General features: G+C 40.1%; 2 protein-coding genes across 6 annotated transcripts; one reads left to right on the top strand and one right to left on the bottom strand.

The window, feature by feature from the left end:
* Positions 1-370: 370 nt before the first annotated feature.
* Positions 371-9,952, bottom strand: LOC108426790 (minichromosome maintenance complex binding protein). 5 transcript variants are annotated; one of them, XM_017696518.2, is made up of 17 exons: positions 9,731-9,942; positions 9,283-9,368; positions 8,918-9,058; positions 8,075-8,116; positions 7,645-7,737; positions 7,414-7,543; positions 7,130-7,284; positions 6,917-7,014; positions 5,577-5,746; positions 5,361-5,484; positions 4,842-4,959; positions 4,579-4,744; positions 2,688-2,821; positions 1,945-2,109; positions 1,581-1,669; positions 1,342-1,487; positions 371-546 (listed from the first exon to the last, which is right to left on the bottom strand). In XM_017696518.2, exons 1-16 carry the CDS (start codon positions 9,786-9,788, stop codon positions 1,361-1,363), a joined length of 1,896 nt encoding a protein of 631 aa, XP_017552007.1. In that variant the 5' UTR covers positions 9,789-9,942; the 3' UTR covers positions 371-546; positions 1,342-1,360. The 5 variants fall into 5 exon arrangements, with proteins under 5 accessions (XP_017552007.1, XP_017552008.1, XP_017552009.1 ...); XM_017696519.2 differs by lacking the exon at positions 371-546 and having other exon boundaries at positions 644-1,487; positions 7,130-7,281; XM_017696520.2 differs by lacking the exon at positions 371-546 and having other exon boundaries at positions 644-1,487; positions 7,645-7,734.
* Positions 9,953-10,657: 705 nt separating this feature from the next.
* Positions 10,658-21,637, top strand: LOC108426788 (SEC23 interacting protein). The gene is made up of 18 exons (XM_017696513.2): positions 10,658-10,932; positions 11,537-12,042; positions 12,133-12,340; positions 12,704-12,897; positions 13,114-13,203; positions 14,088-14,208; positions 15,123-15,212; positions 15,418-15,559; positions 17,805-18,013; positions 18,149-18,246; positions 18,623-18,784; positions 18,881-18,976; positions 19,066-19,239; positions 19,441-19,596; positions 20,045-20,147; positions 20,640-20,825; positions 20,918-21,086; positions 21,181-21,637. Exons 1-18 carry the CDS (start codon positions 10,803-10,805, stop codon positions 21,260-21,262), a joined length of 2,916 nt encoding a protein of 971 aa, XP_017552002.1. The 5' UTR covers positions 10,658-10,802; the 3' UTR covers positions 21,263-21,637.
* Positions 21,638-21,667: the final 30 nt, after the last annotated feature.

The following is a 21,667-nucleotide window of genomic DNA, read 5'->3' as shown; positions in this document are numbered from 1 at the left end:
ATGTTGATTTGTATATGGGTGCTTTGGTGGTGGGTAGCGCTGTCGCCTCATGGCAAGGAGGGCCTGGGTTCAATTTCCCTGCCAGGTGACTGGGGTCCTTTCTGTGTGGAGTTTGCATGTTCTCCCCATGTCTGCGTCGGTTTCCTCCGGGTTCTCCGGTTTCCTCCCACAGTCCAAAGACATGCAGTCAGGCCAGTTGGACATGCTACATTGCCCCTAGGTGTGAGTGTGTGAGTGACTGGACTGGGTGTATCCTGCCTTCCGCCCGAAGACTGCTGGGATAGGCTCCAGCACCCACCCGCGACCCTCAGGGAGAAGCGGCTTAGAAAATGGATGGATGCTTTTATAGGTTCTAGACACAAAGTAAATGTTTGCAGAATTGCTTTTTTTTTTTTTTTTTTTAGAAAGAAGGGCACCCCTAGAGTGTTACGTTCCTCTTTCTCCTCTCTTTCTTTTCCCAGCATAATGGCATATTAGGAAGTCACACATGTAGAGTGCAAGGGGTTGAAAACCAGTGTCTTAAAGACTGACAGAGCAACTGGGTCCCTAAAGAAAAGACAATGGATTAATCCAAGCAACAGAACATACTTTTTCCTATTCCGGACATTATACATTACTGTAGAAGCTAGATCAGACAGTCAAATTACATTGGAGATTTATTTAATTACTTAGTACAGTGCTACAATACATCATGGTCTTGCAAACCAGTACAAAAACTGAACAGTGCAGCCTTCGAGGGTTTTCTGCACACTCTGCCACAGGGCAAAATAGTCTTTTGGAAATTAAAGAGTTTAAATGCCACTTCACTCTTCCATAGTGATAATACAGCAGGTGATTTCCCTCAGAGCTGAATTATAGTACATTCCAGACATTCAGCTTCTCTGAGAGGTGCAGTACTCATCCTGCCACATGCTGGAATTCTGGGCAGATAGGGAGACACTGCCTTAGTGCTGGAATGTGGTTGGGATGCACAAATCTTTGTTGAGTGAAGGGTGGATAGGGCTAGCCCAAACTTTAAGGCATCCAGAAATGAGGTGTATGTGTATAATTTTTTTTTAGCAAACGAACTGTTTATTTGTACTCAAACATTTTGAGTTGGAATTTTAATAGCTTTTGCTTCACAAGGATTTGGGTTATTTGTACATAACATTTCAAGATTTATCAAAATATTTTCAAAAATACCAATTTATTTCCTTTTATCTATTATCAGACCTTTAAAATGGTCAAGTAAAAAAAACAGAAAAGCAAAAAAAAAGTGCTGTACAAAGAGAAAAATTACTACCCTATTTAACAAACATTAACTGTAATCCACAATGGAGTTAACAAATCAGCAAGCCTTACTTGGAAGGATAAGACTAGTTTAAGGCTCATTGCCGTTCACACATTTCTGCTGCTGTGTTCGGCTAATCCGCATCATCTCCATTTGCTTGGCTTTAATCCAGTTCTCTCTTGAAAGACTTGTTTGCCCATAACTTAAAGACAGTAATCTGAAAGCAGAAGGACCAGTATTTAAATAGGTGTTCTTTGAGTAACAAAGAATTAATGATGGAAACAATATACAGTAAGGAGATGAAACTCACCGTGCAACTATCAGCATCCTATGCAGGTCCTCAGCAGAGACACTCTGAGGGTCATCCTTACGCATTTCAACAAAGTCCTCCTCTACTGCCTACAGAGTTGAGGTTAACAGAACTGATGGTCAAATAAATGCACTGGAATTGTCAGGGAATTATGTAAGCTATAACAAGGGGTGCAGACTTATGTATTAGCAATATCATTTTGAGGGAAGCATTATATAAACACCTTTGACTTCTGGTTAACTTGCAGATAAACAAATCGTACCCAAACTGGTTACCAGAACAAACAAAACTTTTTTTGTTTTAAAAAAAAAAAGAAAAGAAAAGCATGCAGCCAGCAAAATAGAAACTGATTACAATTGCTGACCTTAGTGATCTGGTCAGAGATGTTGTAATCCAATGAGCGAGCTACTGTGAAGTACACACGATACTTGTTGAGCTGAGATGAAGCCTGGGCTAGCTGTACTGTCTTCAGGTACTCCTCCAAGTTGGGTGGGCTCAAAGCGGGCCGGAGATGCACCTGGCAGTCAGACTACAAAAGGCAGAGGATAGCTTTTTTTTTTTTTTTTTTTGGTTAAACAAAAAGCCAAACTTTCCTTGTAAATTCCTAAGGCTAAAAAATAAATAAATAAAAATAATGTAACTGTAGTGGTTTAAAATTAGCCTAAAAAGTGTTAGTTTGCCTTGATATTAATAGTCTTTTCAAAATGTAATATTAGGTGGTGGTTTGCCAACTCTGATTTCTTTGTTATTGAATAGATGGTCTACTGGCCTGTCTGTCATATGTCCTTGTAGTGCAGCTGCTGCTATGGTAACTCATGAGCCAACACACAGGAATAGCACAGCACATTCCACAGGTTCTTAGCATCAGAGTGAGGCTGCGCCGAGAGCCGAGCCAGGGAGCTGACAAGGCCTCTGTGGCTCGTAACAGAAATATCAAGCTGTCTCTTCAATGGCCCAATGGAAACAACCAGCAGTGCACATGCCAGTCTCATGAGAGCGCCACTGAAACCCAAAACACTCACACTCAACTAGAAGAGAGATTTGCCCTCTAGTGTCTGAAAGCATTTGTGAGTGTGGGAGAAAAAGATCTAGGCATGCTGTCCTTACCGGGAGGAGCGATCGGCCCTCAGACACGATGAGCACGTTAATATTGCAGGGGAATTCCATCTGGTGGTAGTTGAAGTCGTAATCAACCTTCTGCCAGGAGATCAGGTTCCCCAGTGCTGTGATGTTCCGCACACCTACACCAAAAAGATGCATAGGGCTTCATATAGCATACACAAAGAATACCAAGTATGCAAAACTACCCACTGTGCCAAATGAAGCAAGCTGTTCAACATCTACTGCTTCCAGCTGAAGTCAAAATCATTTTTTTTAAAACACCAAAAAAATGGTGCAATGGAAAGTTAAGCATGCACTGGTTTCAAATTCTTGTCAGTACAAACAAACATAGCTCTGTCTTTTAAAGACCAATGCATGCTCATTCATTTTCAAGTTATATGAATTTTTGAGGCACATCAGACTTTACCCATTGGTCAGTCTGCCTGTAGCTTTTCTGACAATACACAAAAAAAAGAGTTACAGTAAAGGCTACTGTTAAAAACATAACATGGTTACAAATACCAGTATTACTGTCTCATGTAAAGAGACACTGCTATGTCTTGTCAAAAGCCCTGCAGGATGAACATCCAAACTGAACTTCCACTACTCTGTGGAAATCTCCCTTTTGTTTCCAGAGTGCTTAAAATAGGGCGACAATTTATACACTCACCGGCCACTTTATTAGGTACACCTTGCTAGTAAAAGGACCCCCTTTTGCCTTCAGAACTGCCTTAATTCTTTGTGGCATACTTTCAACAAGGTGTTGGAAACGTTCCTCAGAGATTTTGGTTGGTTATTTGAATTACTGTTACCTTCCTATCATCTCGAACCAGCCTGCCCATTTTCCTCTGACCTCTCACATCAACAAGGCATTTTCGTCACGACTGCCGCTCACTGGATATTTTCTCTTTTTTTGACCATTCTTTGTAAACCCTAGAGATGGTTGTGTGTGAAAATCCCAGTAGATCAGCAGTTTCTGAAATACTCAGACCAGCCTGTCCGGCACCAACAACCATGCCACGTTCAAAGTCACTTAAATCACCTTTCTTCCCCATTCTGATGCTCGGTCTGCACTTCACCTCTACATGCCTAAATGTTACCTAAAAGTTGCGACCATGTGACTGGCTGATTAGCTATTTGTGTTATCAAAGCAACTGAACTGTACCTAATAAAGTGGCTAGTGAGTGTATACTAAAATCCTTTACTGTAATGCTTAAAATACAAACTTTAATGTTGCTACTATTTCCTAGTATAGAAATACTGCTGTCGTGCCTTTTTAAGCACCTGATATGGTCCCATGCTGACAGCAAGCACACACACGAACAGGATGTTAGTTCTGTAATGTGTAAACACGAACAGCTTAATTGTGAAAGTTTACTTCCTTTTAAAGTAAATGTGCTAGACATTTTGGACTTCATAGATGATTTTCCACCAAATGACTTCAGTCAAGCCTAAAACCATGTAACCCTCCAGGGTAACTGATGTACTTTGAGTAAATGAAGGTAGATACAATTGTGATGTTACAACTTTGCCAGACTTTATCCATATTACTTAAGCAAAAATCCCGTAACTTTAACATTATGAATATCCATTATAAAGATGCAAAAGCACTCCCAAAGTGAAAGTTACAAATTCTGCACTATTGGCAAGATACTGTATCACTTCCAACTGAGCGAAAGAAAAAATGTATTTCAATCCTGTAAATTTAATAGTATAATAGAGTAACAGTAAATTTTATTTAAATGCTTTTGTGACTAGGACTTTGATATGACAGGCAGATTTTAATTAATCTATCTTGTTTAATTAAACTAATCTATTGCCTGTGTTTTTCAATATATGATGCCATCACCAAAACCTTTACAGTGAAATGACCAATTCTGTGGCATGCTACTCTTACCTGTAGCATCCAGTTGGCCTTGCTCAAGCTGCGTCTCGTCCAAAAACAGAGAAGTGTTGCTGGCCAGCTGGAGAGTCCCACTCACCAGCCGGTTAGCTGTGTAGTCTTTTCTGGGCACCATGCGCTGATTGTTCATGTTGTGAAGACTCATACATATCTGGTATGACTAGTTAAAAGGCAATAACACACACAGCTTATTTCTTTTTTTTTTTTTTTTTAAACAGAATAAGTTGTCTACAGAGAAATTCCTGTAATGCACTCACAGATGGTACAAGCTGCTGGATGATTTGGTAGAGCTGGTCTGTGTATGGAGAGCTGTGAGGGCAGCCACTGACATTAAGTGTAAATTTACCCAAAGGAAGAACATCTCGTCTGGCATACCTACAAGAAATAGTAAATTTGCATTATGGCCTTGTTCTGTTTATATACAAACAATATTACCCACATGACTCGTGTTGCGAAACCTCAGCCAACAATGCACAAAACATATTTGCAATTCACCACACCTATTGATCTGAATGACAAAGGACTCCTATATAGCTCTCGCACAAAGAAACAATGGCTAAAATCAATTTACTGTAGTTAATATCCTCAACACAGAGTCAAAGGAACACAGGTGCCACTGAACAGAGGAAGCCATATGTCTACTATACCATACTACATGCATCTTTTTATGTACTACTGTCTAAATATTTTCTGGTGGGGGAGTGATAAATTAAGGAGGATTATTTGTGGTGTAATAATTATATAAAGGAGGATCAAAGTTCTTACGATCCACTCACACACTGGAGATGAGGTGGAGAATTAGATACTCTGCAGCCAGTGAGTCTCCCAGAAAGATGTGTGTGAGGTAAGTGAGCAGCTCCGATCTGACTGAAGTCAACTCACTCAGGACGCCACTTAAAACTGAGGACAAACACACGTATAGACAGACGTGACAAATCCTGCAGTTATGTTCTATACCGAGAACACACAAGTGTGAATTACAGGACACCTACAGGCTCCCTTGTCCTCTGAAACAGCAGATGGCAGTAGTGGATTGTTGTGCTTCAGTGGCTGGGCATACAGCATGTGTATTCTAGGTACGAGTGAAGCAGGTGGACTATGGGCTCTCTGCTCCTCCACAGTCTCCATGCTCTCTGTGGGGTCTAGAAGAGATGATGCTTCTCTGCAAACAAAAAGATCCTCTTTTAGACAAACTCTTCGTAAGACAGTAACGAATGGCAAGTTCTGAAACGACTGGGGTGGAAGGAGATATCAACAATATAACCTGATACTTTAACATTTTCACAATACCCAATATATAGTCATATACCAACGTTCAAACAACCCCAGTCAAAGTATATGTTGGTTGATATTTTAAGCTGAAGTTAACACATTCACTACAGAGAACAAACCTAAATATGGCATTATCCTGCAAATCTTAGTGTACAATTTGGAACGAAATAAAATATAAAATGTGCCTGAATTTTTGCACAGACCTAAATGTATGTTTAGTTTTTGTTAAATTCAGCAACTAAACTGTAACTGTACATTAAGAAGTGCAGATGTGTATTCTCTAGAAAATCTCTTAACTTATTTTTACTCTGAACATTGAACATGTAATTAGGCCATGATGCCCAAGCTTTCACAAGGTATATACACACAGTCTACATAGACAAACACTGTAGAATAGGAAGTACTGATGAGCTCAGTGGCTTCAAATAAGGCACTGTCCTAGGATGCCACCTTTGCCACAAGTCAGATTGTGAAATTTCTGCCCTGCTAGATCTGTCCCACTCAACTGTGAGTGCTATTATTATGAAATCGAAGTGTCCAGGATTGTATTAACTGCAATAATAATTTACTGCTGTTCAGCATGCTTGCTCATGTTAAATTCAGCAAATAAACAGTAATTGTACATTAGTGTGAGGTCATGTATTCATTTTCATTTCATCAGCTCAAACTTTAGCATACAACTGTACATAATAACAATCACAATGTTTAATTTTTCTAAGGATTATGAAAAAGTTGGAATGGACAAACTGCATTATCTTTGCAAAAATAAACTACTTAAAAGAACAGGATAAAAGTTCAAACAGTTGTTTAAAAAATGAATAAAATGAGATATCGGCATAACAGGCTTATATCGAAAGCAGATTATCCAGTTACTACACTTTTACCATTTAGAGGTGCTCTTTAATTGTTCTAATTCTGTCTTTTTTTGATATGTGCGAATGTTCTATATTGTAAAAGTACTGATCCCCACAATATACTCAGAAGTGTACTGTTTCAGAATTTAAATCACAATAACATTGGTATACTGGCCACTCCAAACTATTTAACAAAAGAAGCCTACTTGTCATCAGCCATCAGGCTCAGAGCAGGGTCAACTGAGAGAATGCCAAAGACCTCCAGCATGTCGTTCAATTTGAAGCCGTCCCACCCCTCATACACCTGCCAGAATTACAGAGAAAGCCTACTTCATTTGTTGTTACATAGCTATACATTATTGTATTTTGATGATCTGTTTAATTTTAATGATTTAAAAAACAAAAACAAACTGAAGTACCTTGACCAGGCAGGCTGGGCCCTGCTCTCCAGGCAGAGGGAAATTGAGATCTAGGTTAGATGAGCAGCGTGAAGGTGAATTGTTCTGACTGGGAGCTTCTGTTTCCAGCCGTTTAGACTCCACATTCCTATGGGAATCTACATTTGGAGGTCCTACTAACAGAAGAAACTCTTGTTATACATTCAAACTGGCACAATGACACCTGTGTTAGCTCCAGCCATTCCACTGACAACTTCAAGCAGAAACTAGATGCACATTTGACAACAATAATCAAAACTTAATACCAGAGTTTAACTTGTTCTCTTGCTGGGCCTGTGTGTCCATTTCATCATCTTCCTCGTAACTGCGTTTGTGCCTGTTTGGGGTGTAGGATGTGGAGGGCACCACTCGGGCTTGACTGGAGCAGGCATAATTGTTCTCAGCAGTTAAAGATGTTTTATACAATAAATGATCAATTTAACATTATGCTCCACAAGTATGTTCCACAGATCAAGAGCTGCCCACTGAAAGGATATTTCTTTCACCCACTGAGATTCTCCTGGTATAGGGACACAATAGAAAGTCTGTCTCTCTGAAGTAACAGCATTTCTTGAGTTGAAATCCACCTGCTGTAATCACAAACATGTTCCTATAACAATTCATTATCAAGAAAAGGAAGTAATGGAATATAAATTATCCTAATTTTTAAAAAATTACTTGAAATCTGTCATACAAAAAGTTAGACCCATTTAAAAGCAAACAAGTACAATGATTATTAGCTCTAAAATCAGTAAATAATTTATTAAATTTTAAATTAATGACTTGAAATTAAAGCATGACTCATTAACATTTAATGAATTACAAAGAATTCTACAGCACAAAATCTACAGTGACATTCATTTCATCGCTGCACTGATCGACCACGTTACAATAATCCATCTATAAATGTTGTAAATGTTCACTCACCCCACAGTCTGTAACATCTTTGTACTTTCCACATCTCAACACCTAAAAGTTAAACACAAACAAAAGTTAAGAAATCAGAAAGGCACAATCGTAATCTGAAGATTTTTCCTCAAAACAAAAAAAAAAAAAAAAAGCAATCAGCCACATTTATTGGCTTTTCAACTTGAGGTAAATAATGTGATTCACGAAAGTACGGTTGCACCGTCTTTACATGCTGCTGCTACACCTATATAAAATGTAGAACAATTATGCACCTCTTATTGTCCTACATGGCCAGTGGCTGCTTAATTTCCATGTAGAGCTAGTTTATTTTACTCGTACATTTTCAGCTCCAGAACATAAAGGGTCATAATAAACAGCCTAATAAGGTACAGCGCCCAATTTGGCTATAAAGAAACCAAAATTAAAATCAGTCATTTAATTGAGAGAGTTAACAATTTAACATTTTTAATATGCAATAATGCCTTTACGCCAAATTCATCAAACCCTACAATGTGTACTTGTAACAAAGAAGAAATGTAACTTAGGGAGGGAACCTACACATTACAAAACATATATTTTACAATCACCTTGCATAAAAAAAACAATATTTTAAAGCAAACTAAAAGTTCCTTTATTAGCCAGTGCAAGCCCAAATATATACATACAACAGCACCAGCAACTGTCAATGGAAAAAGGCAAGCACTACTTTTAATTTATTTTTATTGTGATTTATATGTGGTGACCAAAGACAACCAACGCTGGGGACCACAAGCTATGGTGGGAGTGCTACAGCTGGAAACCAAGAAACAAAGCAAATCCTAAAATGAACAAGGAGGAAAAATGACAACTGTGTTCACTCACTTTTGAATTTGTTGAAGAATCAACTGTCTCATAAACCCCCATGAAAAATTCTGGATCAAACATATCCTGGATCATACAGCGGAACTTCACCAGGCTGTTGGGCTTCAGATAGTGCAGGGGAACGTCATTCAGGGAGGGAACCTGAAAGTTTCAAAACAGAAGCAACTTCTGAAGCAAACTAAAAGGCCTTTATTAGCCAAACCAGCCAACGATACGTTTTCACACGTGCACATATAAAAGCGTAACGTTAAGCAAAGCGAACACATTTGACAGCAAACTTCAAAGAAGAAGAGCAGAAACGGCTCTTCCTCACAGGATGCACCGTGTTACTGCTCTCCTAAACAAAACCGAGGCTCGACACTTACCCACGACTGCGCGCCGTTCACTTTCAGTTTCTCTTTAAAATACTCCACCACCTTCTTCTCCCACTCGGCACCCGAGTTGTTCTGGGCTGAGAAGAGAAAGTTATCTAGCCACGTCTCACATCGGCAGCTTGTCTCAGCGATGTTTCGCGTTCGAGACCTAAACGTCTCAGTTAGCTCACTAGCATGCTTGCTACTAGTCTACAGGACAAGAGGTAGTCAGCGAGCTATTCATGCGAATTTAATAACTCAAACTTTTTGAACAAAGAGCAAATAAAAATCTGGGTTAATCGTTGGACTTTAGTTCACCACGCGGCTATGCAGCAGTAACTACAATGACAGCATGTAAGTTAAGGTGTTAGCCAGCTGCCACCAGGCTAGCTAACGTTACAAGTTCAGGCAGTGAGAAAGCTGCCGAGGGCAAGCGCCGCTGTTAAACTTCGCCTCTTACCGAAAGCCCCGTCCACAACGCCCAGTGGGTTGTTAATCCAATCCTGAACCGAAGGCATAGCTGCAGGTCTCTGAGAAAATGTGAAAACTAATCAATTCTTATTAAAAACGCTGCTTGCATGTACTTCAAACACGCTTTCGCAAACTCGCTTCCCTCGCCTCGCCAGCCCCACACAATTCACGGTGGCGGGAAAATTGCGTCACGAACAGCCATCATGTGACCTTAACCGCGAGCTCTGCATCTGTCCAGACAACTGAAAGGCCTCACACAGAGCTATCACAGCAAACAGGGCTACTGCTCCCTCTCCAGTCTATACAGTTCTTTAGAGAAACCCAATCTGCAAAACCAGTCTGTTTGAACTTTATTTCTTTTTACATATAACTGCTTATTCAGCCCACAGCCTTTGGCTCCGCCCATCACGTCAATCAGAATATCAATCAGAATAGAGGTAATTTACATATCTCAGCCTTACATGCAGTGACAAAGAGACAGTTTAATTCAAATAGACAAACTGAGATGATAATCCTTTCATATAAAAAACAATTATAATGACTGATGTACATAAAACTACATAAATGCCATGAACCAATAAAAAAAGTAAAGATATGGGCTTTTTACATCATGCTGGAATTACAGATTGCAAAAAAAAATAGAAAATTATGATTATTGTTGTGATTACTGATCATATTATAAAGCTGTAAAATAAATTCACAATTCACATGTTGAATGAAACATTTTCTGGCCGCTGGGAGCCCAAAGCCGCGCTGTCACCAGAGCCGGTTTATAAGTTTCCTAGTGTCCCATCGTTTGATGACGTTCAAGTCGTTTTACACGTCGATTGCTTTGGCCTGCAACGTCATCTCGACAGAGCGGCCTAATCTTGCAGATCTGTGTAGCATGTGGATTGACGGACACTTCGCTGGAATTCATTAAACTTTCAGAATGAGGAAGAAATAAATATTAGCGATTTCAAGCTACGCCTGCTTGACGATCACGGAAATACTTCGCTAGTTATTGAAATCTATTGCTCGTCGACACGGACGGTGGGAGCGACGTGTAACAGTAAGTGAAAATGGCTGAAAGGAAAACGACCGTTCCGAGCACCAACGCCAATCTGCTGTTTTCCACAGCCCCAGAGTTTCACTTCAATCTGCCCTTTATTCCTGTCAGTCAAGCAACTGGGCCGGCAGTTTTATCTGGAGGTGAGACATTGTACTTAAAGTGGAAACGGAGTGATGCTAGTTAGCAGTTCCCAGTTCAGACTGAGCTAGTTAACTTAGCCGGGTAGCTAACCTTTAAATCATTCGACCTGGCTAGTGAGGTTAACGTAGCCGTTTGACCAGATTTCGTGCAGCATGTCAGCTTGCCATTAAGGCACTGTTAGAACTGTTAGGTTAGTATAATGAGTTTATATGTAGATATTTTTTCGCTAACTTAGGCTTATGAGCAGTAACAACGTTAGTGTTTATGTTCTAGCTAACCGGCAGTTAGATCAGCTGGACAGCTCCGCTTTCGAAAAACACCGGATCGAAGCATAAAATAACTCGTTCTTTTCTGAAACAGCATTAGTCTTTGCATTAATACTAGGTCTCACAGCTCTTGTGTTTTCAGGTGTTAAAGTGTGTCGGTTTGAACGTCAGAATACTGTTATAATAGTTAAATCCTGTTGTTGAAATGTCAGTAACTTAGTTTACATATTGCTCTTGCTGCCGTCTTCATTTCTGTGTCCAGTTTAATGTTTTATGTATTAATTCCTCACTGATCACCATGACTGGATTTTTTTCCCCACTTCCTTTTCTTGTGAAGATGATGGAAGTGAAGTTGGAGAAGAAGACAGCTTTCTTGGTCAGACCTCGTCAACTGCTCCTCAGCCCGCAACATTCAGCTACTTTTCTAGCTCTACAAACAATAGTGACCCATTCGCTTCAATAGGGCATCAGCAAGGCTTGCCTCCCACACCAGCAGTTGTTTCATCAACAGGTCCTTCCCTGGTGTCCAGTGCTGCAAGCTTACCCCCAAACCCTCCAATTTCCCAAGTGAATTCTACTCAACAATATGGCAATGCAGTTTACCAGAACCCCATGGGCGCGCACACTCCTCCACCTAATGTGGCAATGCCGCCACCACCCCAAGCCACCCAGCAGTCCTATAATCCATATCGTCACACAGCCACAAGTAGCAAAGCAAGCCCTTACCTTATGGCTCCTGAGCTACAGCAGCAACCTCCTAGTCAGTCCCCACAGCACTTCAACGCTTACTCTCAGGCCCCTCCAGCTCCCACATTCCAAACAACCCCTCCAACATTCGCTAAGGTAGGTTCTTTTATTTATGAGGTCTTGCCTTTTTTTGATGCTTTTAGAATGAAAATACATGTAGACCAAAGGTGATATTCCTTTCTCTAGCCTCCTCCTACACAGACTCCGCCACCCCCTGTGGGACCTAGCATGGCTGGACCTGTGGTTCCAGCCAACCCTATGATGCAATACTCTTTTAATGTCTATGAGCCTGTCCAGCCTCACTGGTTCTACTGCAAACAAGTGGAGTCCAAGAAAGTTTGGCTACCCTTCAGCATTTTGGATTCCATTCGACTGGAGGAGACTTTTAATTCTGGTAAGAGAGAGGTCTTTTATAAATGATGCATGCATTCAGTTGTTAGTTGTCTGTTTTAAGATGGGTTGATTGATGGGTTTATGTGAAAAAACTGCTTGTAAGAAACGTTTCTGATTGTCGGACTAAACCTTATGTATAGCGCGTCTCAGTGATGATAAAAACGCTTTGCTTTACTAGTAGTACTTAGTGCAAAGCTGGAGAGTGGAAGGCCTGTTTATTTGTACGTTGTTAAGTCTAAGGCCTGTTGCAACATATTCCCAGTATAATGATCTAATATTAGAGATCAGTGGTTGATTCGTGTACTGCTTGATTGTGACTCTTATGAAAGTTAAAATATTTCTTTCTACTGCCTCTTTTGTTTAGTTCAGCCAGATCCAGAGAATGTGATCGTGTCTACGGATGGTGGACGCTATGATGTGCAACTATATGACCGCACTCGGACTGCTGTGTACTGGGAGGAGGAACCAGCTGAGGTCAGACGATGTACCTGGTTCTACAAAGGAGATTCAGACAGCCGCTTTATTCCCTATTCAGAGGAGTTCTGTGAGAAACTGGAGGTAATTCAACTTCTCCGTGTGTTTGCTTACTTGGAGGGTTTACAACAATTGTGATTTCATCATTGCTAAAGCCTCACTTAGCAGTACTTGTGTATTTCCTTTACTGTTAGTGTGTTCATATTTAATGCTGCATTTTCTTATTAAGTTGTTTCAAATTCTTTAAGAATGTGTGGTATGTGTATGAGACATTGTGACATTATTTATCTATTCTAACAGGCCGAATATAAGAAAGCTGTGTCTACTAATCAGTGGCACCGCCGACTGGAATTTCCTTCAGGGGAAACAATTGTCATGCACAACCCTAAGGTATCATTCACATGCTCTCTCTCTACTGTTTTAACAGTCATGAACATACGAAGTAGAGCTTTAATTGGGCCACACCATCAAATTTGAATTGTCCAAACCCAATCTTAACGTCATTAAAAAATTTGAGTTTGAATCTGACCTGACCAACAAAATTCTGTCCGAAACTGACCTGAAGTGGCATATCATTAATGCATTAATGATAATACTGGTTAAATAAATGTTTAAGGACAAAAACATATAAAATAATTCAACACAATAAAGTAACAAGTTCATCCAAAATGAGTTTTCTGCGTTGAAGAGTTTACTCATCATGCAGTGCTTTTTGACAACGTCCCAAATATTTTAATCTGGATAAACTTTCCATAATGTGCTGGTACTGATTCGTACTGATTTAGCCCTTACCTATTTAATCGTAAAGCTTTATGTCATTACAAGGAACTTGAAATATAATGTATTAAACATAAAATTTTAATGCTGTTTTTGGGCAAAGAAATTGATCGTAAATGCCTTTTTGGCTGCAGTAAACTGTGCTCTGCTGAATCAATTTGCTGTTATATCGCTCATGTTTCAAAGCATGGACCTTGTGGACAAAAACCCAAGTGGGTGACTCCAGCAGGTCAGGTTAAAGAATATTTTAAGGTAATGAATGCAGTGAGGAAGAATGAAGTTAAGAGAAAAACTAAAGCAGGGGAAATGCATATGTTAAAATTTGGTGGCAGGCTTAGAGAACTCAAACGTGAAATTTGAGCTGATCTGAACACAGTACACACTCAGAAAATGTGTTGGAACATCTAAACATGAGCAGTCAAGTTCAGATAGAGATTTCAAGTACACAAAGACACCTAGTGTCTTATTTATATAAACGTCATTGGTCCACTCTGCAGGTGATAGTACAGTTTCAGCCTTCAGCCATGCCTGATGAGTGGGGCACCACACAGGATGGTCAGACGCGGCCCAGAGTGGTGAAGAGAGGTGTGGATGATGACCATGATGAAGTCCCTGATGGTAAGTAGGCTTCTTATCATTTGCATTTAGTCATTTGTTCTTTATCAGGAGCAAGTCAATAAAATACAAACAGTACAAGGTAAAAAATAAACATGGAAAATGTGAAAGAATTCATCATTTCTCATCCTTACAAATTAGTAGCCGAATACGTGTGTAAACATTGTGATGATAATTTTGTATTGCGTTCTATTGCTGAAGATCTTTGTATCATGATGGAGGGAGTTTAGAGGTAGGGTTGTTTGAATATTTGGAAGGAAACTTGTTCTACTACTGAGGTGAGGAAACCTAAAAGGTTTTGCCTTGCAAGTATATATAGATCTTAAGTACAGGCCAGTTGGGCAGGCCAGTTGTCTTGGCACTTCAGGGACAGTCATGAGCAAAAGTGTTATCATCTCCCACTCAAATGATATGTTTTGTTGATTTTCTAAATGAAAATAAGATAACAGATTATTTACAGAGAACAAGTGTAAATATAGGATTTTTTGCAAAAATAAAATTCAGTGTGGAAGAAATTTTCTCTTATATTAAGTTTTGCAAATAAACATTGGAACAGTAATTATGTCTTGTCTGCAGAGGATGTGGGCTTATTTTCATGTAGAAAATCACCAAACATGTAATTTGACCGGGACACCCAAATTTTTTCATGGGACTGTAATTAGAAATGTTAATTTACAGTGTGTGCTGTAACCCACTTTATTCTTTAAGACCCTCATGAATGCCAGTTTATCAGCCTATATTATGTGTTGTTCTTTGTTGTTGGAGTGTCTTAATCCAGCCTTTGCACCCAAATGTTCAGTTGAATGCAGATGTATGCTTAAATGTTTTTTTACCTAAATTTAACAGAAATGTGTTTCATATTATATGAGAGAACATTTTGGCTAAAGGTATAAAGATTGTTGCAACCTCTTCTCTAGGCGAGATGCCACAAGTAGATCATCTGGTGTTCATGGTGCATGGCATTGGCCCAGTGTGTGATCTGCGTTTCAGAAGCATGGTGGAATGTGGTAAGACCCATAGACTTTCTAAAACATGTAGAGTTATGTTAATACTAAATGGACCCTGCTGCCTGTTTCTGCAACCTGCTAAACTGTAACTGTAGTCAGATTCAGCCACTGGCTTTCCTTTGTGTTCCTTATGGTCAGAAAGTTGCAGAATTGTGGCATCCTGTGATCTTGGATAAAACTGTGTGTGTGGTCTGTATGTTCACAGTGGATGACTTCCGCAGTGTATCCCTCAAGTTGCTGCGCAGTCATTTTAAGGAGGCTCAAGATGAGCATATTATTAGCCGTGTGGAGTTTTTGCCTGTACATTGGCACACAGCCCTGCACGGAGATGCTACAGGTGTGGACAGGTATGATTATTGCCTTTAAATGCATTTTACTGTATTATACAGCAGAAGTTCCCAAACCTTATATGCTAGGAGCCACACGTAGAGTCAATGTTTGTTCCAAGACCCTGACCTTAAAGCAAAATTGTTAGCCTGTCAGGCCACTCTGTATTGCTTTCAGTCAACAAATGCAGCAGTATACCATGAAAAAAAGGATGAAACGTGCATAATCCTGCATTTTTATGTAATTACAATGTGAGATTTTGGAGTAAAAAGAAAGATGTTTGTTCTGTATTGAGATGTAATCTATTCAGTTGTCCCCCACACATGCAAACATATTATTTTGTTAAATGTCATATTTGTTTGTTCTTATCCATGTTGTTAACTAGATTAGTAGGCTAACCCGTTATGAACACTGATCTTAGTTGCTTTCTGCATATCAGTCGAGCTTCACAAGGAAAAAAAAATCTGTAGTAGTCATCTAGTGGCAAGTAGCAAACAGTAGTCATGAAGCAACATCTGTTGTCATCTGAGCAACACTCAGGAGGCCAGTGCACTGTCTTGCATTTTGCCACAAATCAGTTTGTGGAATTTCTGCCCTGCTAGATTTGTCCCATTCAAATGTAAGTGCCATTATTGTGAAATGGAAGCATATAGAACAATCAGTAGCTCAGCCACAATGCGGTAGCCCACACAGTCTCAAAAAGTGGGGCTGCTGAGTGCACACAAACTGTGCATCGGGAGCTTCATGCAATGAGTTTCTATTGCTAAGCAGCTGCTCACAAGCATAAGATCAATATGCACAGTGCCAGGTATTGGATGAAGTGGTGTAACATCTTCTCTGTACTGATAATCACATTTTTTTCCCCCTGATGATCACTTTTCACTATCTGGCAGTCTGATGGAAGAATCTGGGTTTGGTGGATACCAGGAGAAAGCTACAAACCACAATGTAGTTTGCCAACAGCAAAGTTTGATGGAGGAGGGATAATGGTCTGGGGCTGATTTTCAGGTTTTAGGCTAGGATAGAATTTCTAGGCGCAGTCAGGGGATGGAGGGTGTCCGGTTTGGTGACCTCAGGGTCACATCGCTGCAGTTTGCAGATGATGTGGTCCTATTGGGGACATCAGGCTGTGAACTTCAGCTTTCACTGGATCGGTTTGCAGCCGAGTGTGAAGCGGCTGGGATGAGGATCAGTACCTCCAAATCCGAGGCCATGGTTCTCACGCGGGAAAGGGTGGAGAGCCCTCTCTGGGTCGGGGATGAGCTCTTGCCTCAAGTGGAGGAGTTTAAGTATCTCGGGGTCTTGTTCACGAGTGATGGTACAAGGAAGCGGGAGATTGACAGGCGGATTGGTGCTGGGTCAGCAGTGATGCGGGCTCTTTACCGGTCTGTTGTGGTAAAGAAAGAGCTGAGCCATAAGGCAAGGCTCTCGATTTACTGGTCGATCTACGTTCCCACCCTCACCTATGGTCATGAGCTTTGGGTAATGACCGAAAGAACGAGATCGCGAATACAAGCGGCCGAAATGAGTTTCCTCCGCAGGGTGGCTGGACTCTCCCTTAGAGATAGGGTGAGAAGTTCAGTCATCGGGGAGGGACTCGGAGTCGAGCCGCTGCTTCTTCACGTCGAGAGGAGCCAGTTGAGGTGGTTCAGGCATCTTGTTAGGATGCCTCCTGGACGCCTCCCTTGGGAGGTGTCACAGGCAAGTCCACCGGGGAGGAGACCCCGGGGAAGACCCAGGACACGCTGGCGTGACTATATCGCCCAGCTGGCCTGGGAGCGCCTCGGAATCCCTCCCAGGGAGCTAGTGGAAGTGGCTGGGGAAAGGGAGGTCTGGGCTTCATTGCTCAGGATGCTGCCCCCGCGACCCAAACCCCGGAGAAGCGGAAGATGATGGATGGATGGATGGAAGGCTAGACCCCTTAGTTACAGTGAAGACTAATGTTAATGCTATTGCATACAAAGACATTTTAGACAATTATATGCTTCTGACCTTGCGACAACAATTTGGAGAAGGCACTTTCCTTTTCCAGCATGACTGCCACTGTCATGGTTTGATGACTCTGATGTGGACAAACTCCAGTAGCCTGCAGTCTTTGGAATGTATTGAACTCAATGCTCATAGTTTAGAATGTCTATTTCAGGTAATTTAGACGTCATAATAAGGTATCCACATACTTTTGCACGTATAGTGTTTGAAAAACTACATTAACAATGTTTACCAAATCCAAACGTTTTCTTCCTTCCTTTTTTTTTCTTTTCTTAGGCGGATAAAGAAAATAACGCTGCCCAGCACAGGTCGGCTGCGACACTTTACCAATGAAACCCTCTTAGATGTGCTGTTCTACAACAGCCCAACCTATTGCCAGACCATCATGGACACAGTGGCTTTTGAGATTAATCGGCTGTATGCACTGTTCATGCAGAGAAACCCAGACTTCAAAGGTCGTGTGTCAGTGTCTGGACACAGCTTAGGTAAGAATGTTTTTCTCTGTCTGCAGAACTAAGCATGTCTCAAAGTTCTGCGTTAAGGTTTACTGCCATTTTGTTTAAATGCCTCTGGTACCTGATAAACTAAGGTCATTGATGTTTTGATTATTTTACTTGCAGGCTCTTTGATACTTTTTGACTTGCTCTCTAATCAGAAGACTGGCTCTCCTTCTTCTGAGTCAACTCCAAATGGAAATGCTCAACCTGAAGTGAAAGAGGTAATGTTAAGATTATTAGGTAATTGAAATTAGAAATTTTGCTTATACACCATGCATTTTGAGTCCACCAAGAGGTGCCAAGGTTGAACTTGGGTGTGTCTGTTTATGCTCAAAAATAGAGCTGAGGAGAGAACAAATGTGGATTGTTTGTAGGGCTTCTAATTGTGCTGCTAAACAAAAACTAAAATTTTGAACTATTTTAACTATTATACAATTGTACTGTGTAAATAAATGTTCTAAGATTGTACCAGATATCCAGCTTTGACATCTTAGCAATGTGAGGTGGTGCTATGCTTTGTAACCACGGAATTCTTCGGTGTATTTTTGCTTTACTGGAGCACCTGAGCCAGATGAATACTTAATGATTGGTCCATAGGCTAGTCCTCCTGTCTCCCAGGCCATTGAGGCCTTTAGCCCAACTGCAACAGAGGAGGGGAATGAGGAGGAGACTGCTGACCTATCATCCGTTCTGGAGCCCCTAGGCTTGTTGGAGTACCTCAGCACTTTTGAACAAGAGAAGATTGATGTTGAGTCACTCGTAAGAGCAACTTTTCATTTTTTACACATACATGCATGCATTTCATATTAGTGTTTTTTCATTCTGACACTGTTGTCTCTCTATGCCTCGCTTCAGCTTATGTGCACAGTGGATGATTTGAAGGAAATGGGCATTCCTTTGGGGCCACGCAAGAAGCTTTCCAAGTTTGTCAAAGAGAAGGCAGCAAAACAGGCACGCACACACTTTTCTCTATATGTCTGGTGTTGGTCAACTTATTTAATTGATTTAATAAAATTCATCCTTCCTTTTTTCATGTTCAGGCTGCACAACAGGCTGCACCAGAGAAAACTGTGGCCAAAGAGGAAATTAAAGAAACCTCGGCTCCTCAACAAGCTACATCAGTCACAGATGTTGCCAACATCAAAGTTCCAGTTGGCAAGACTATGTCCTCCATTCATGTGGATTACAATTGCTTTGAAATTGGCACGGGGCAGGTAAAGTTCTAGACCAATCCACGTTCGGTTACAGTGCCAGTTTTAGTTATATTAGCAGTCTTGAGTTTTCAAAGTAAAATACAGTTGCTTTTAGTTGTGACATCAGTTATTATAAAGTTTTGTTTCTTGTGAAGTCTTGTGTTAGTGGCATGTTTTTTGTTTTTTTTTAAACCCTGAACTGAATATGATCTCCTCCTGTAGGTGTCTGTGGTATATCATGCTCTGGATTTTGAGCCTGTGAATTTCTTTGCTCTCGGCTCTCCCATTGGCATGTTTCTGACAGTGCGAGGTGTGGAGAAGATAGAGGATAACTACCGCTTTCCCACCTGCAAGGGCTTCTTTAACATTTACCATCCAGTATGTTTGACCAAATCTCAACATGTTTGTTTCATTGTCACAAAACCAAGCTAATTATTTTGCACGTACTCACATTATCAGTCTCCTTTTGTAAAACAGTTTTGTATTGTGTGCTGCCTGAGCCAACTGATGGTCTCATTTGTTCCTGTGCAGTGATCTGTGAGAGTTGTGACAAATCAAAGCCATTCTAACTTTGAAGTCTAGTTAGTAACAATGTCATATAAAAATACCACAAAATACCACTATTATTTCAATTCTGACTATAGTTAAAAGTACAAAGCAGTGATTTTGTCTTTGTCATGTAACTTTTAATAATGGATTGTCTTGTCTCCTTTCTTTAGTTTAAAGATGTTGCAAGTAATTTTACTGTAATGAAATTGTGCCTGTGCCATAAATAGAAATCATACCATCACCAATGCCTCAATGTTTTCTTTGCTGCTTTTATCAGTTGGATCCAGTGGCATACAGGATTGAGCCTATGATCTTGCCAGATATAGAATTGGATCCCGTTTTGATTCCGCATCATAAAGGGAGGAAAAGACTTCATCTTGGTATGTATGATAGAATTTCTTCTGTGGTTTCATCTGATCATTAATTTGTAATAACAAAGAAATGCTTCCCCATCAGTGCAATTGTTTAGAGTTCATTATAAGCCAGCATTAATACATTTTTATATTCCATTTTTAAAGTTCAAACATGTAAAAACCATTTAAAGCTTTTAAATGTGGTTTATTGTGCCCTTTTGATTCAGTGAGCAGTTTGTAATCTATAAACTCTAAACTTCAACCACCCCCTGCCTGTCCAAGGAAGTTTAGAGTTCTAGCTGCCACTTTGTGGTGAAAAGCCTGATTGCAGCCTGAAGTACTCCTTTCTGAACTAGAGCTGTACTGTAATTAAAACCCTTAATTATGGAGAGTTGTGCATTTTGAGAAATGATCTGTGTTGGAGATTTCATTTGGAAGTTATAGAACTAAAACATTGAAAATGTTTAACACATTAAAAAAAGAACCATTAACCAAATATATTGTCTAATATGTGTTTAGAGTTGAAGGAGAGTCTCTCTAGGATGGGCTCTGACCTGAAGCAAGGTTTCATTAGCTCACTCAAGAGTGCCTGGCAGACGCTGAATGACTTTGCTCGTGCTCACACCTCTTCCATTCAGCTGCATGAACAACTGGCCATGGTGGCCAGTCAGATCAAAGAGGAAGAGGAGAAGCAAAAGGATGAAGGTTAGGTGGAAAAATATGTCCAGTTTTATAGAGCATTGATAAATATATTAAATATAAATATGCACATAACTGTTGTAAATGTGTCTGTATAGCTGCCAGTAAGCTAGTAGTGGATACTCCTGAACCCCTGAAAGAGGAGGAGACCCAGGTGAAAGTGGGCATGCTCAATGGAGGGAATCGCATTGACTATGTCCTACAAGAGAAGCCCATTGAGAGTTTCAATGAATACCTCTTTGCTCTCCAGAGCCACCTGTGTTATTGGTATGTGGTGTATAGCACAATGTAAATATATCTTAGGAAATAATAAGAGTTACGCAATAATCCTTCATACTTATGTTTTTTGTCTTTTCTCCAGGGAATCTGAAGACACAGCATTGCTCATTCTTAAAGAGATTTATAGGAGTATGGACATACGTCCAGAGCAGACAGTGCACTAACATCATGGATCACCAGAAATCAATGCATATTCATGAAAATTCAGCTGGTTTTGAATACTCCAGAAGGGCCCATCTTCACAGTTGAATAACATTTTTTTTTTCTCTTTGATTTTTCTATTCTTGTAGTTTCCTGTACAAATATGAATACAAAAGTATTATTCAGTATGTCTTAAATTAAGAAATTAAAAATTAAATAGTGGATTTAAATATTACCTTACATCTGCATCTTTATAGTGCTGTGAAAGCTTGATTACAGTTGATTCACAAACCATAGCATTAACCAAAACATTGCTTTTGGTTAAGAATACAAATCTGTCCATTATATTTAACTAACAGCAACAGCAAAGCCACATAATAAACTGATTTAGAACCATGTGTATTTCTGTCACTGATGACAAAGCCAGT

The sequence above is a fragment of the Pygocentrus nattereri genome, chromosome 5 (genome assembly GCF_015220715.1).
Source record: "Pygocentrus nattereri isolate fPygNat1 chromosome 5, fPygNat1.pri, whole genome shotgun sequence".
Classification (NCBI taxonomy): domain Eukaryota; kingdom Metazoa; phylum Chordata; class Actinopteri; order Characiformes; family Serrasalmidae; genus Pygocentrus; species Pygocentrus nattereri.
Note: the sequence above shows the minus strand (reverse complement) of the source record. Positions and strands in the feature narration are given on the sequence as shown.

Excerpts from the sequence above, each read along its gene's own strand:
- LOC108426790 (XM_017696518.2), bottom strand. The coding sequence starts at position 9,788 with ATGCCTTCGGTTCAGGATTGGATTAACAACCCACTGGGCGTTGTGGAC. Across the intron at positions 9,369-9,730 it reads CGTTGTGGACGGGGCTTTCG|CCCAGAACAACTCGGGTGCC; the intron begins GTAAGAGGCGAA and ends TTCTCTTCTCAG. Across the intron at positions 7,544-7,644 it reads AATCTCAGTGGGTGAAAGAA|AATTATGCCTGCTCCAGTCA; the intron begins ATATCCTTTCAG and ends ACTGCTGAGAAC.
- LOC108426788 (XM_017696513.2), top strand. The coding sequence starts at position 10,803 with ATGGCTGAAAGGAAAACGACCGTTCCGAGCACCAACGCCAATCTGCTG. Across the intron at positions 15,213-15,417 it reads CAGAAGCATGGTGGAATGTG|TGGATGACTTCCGCAGTGTA; the intron begins GTAAGACCCATA and ends GTATGTTCACAG. Across the intron at positions 19,597-20,044 it reads TCTTTAACATTTACCATCCA|TTGGATCCAGTGGCATACAG; the intron begins GTATGTTTGACC and ends TGCTTTTATCAG.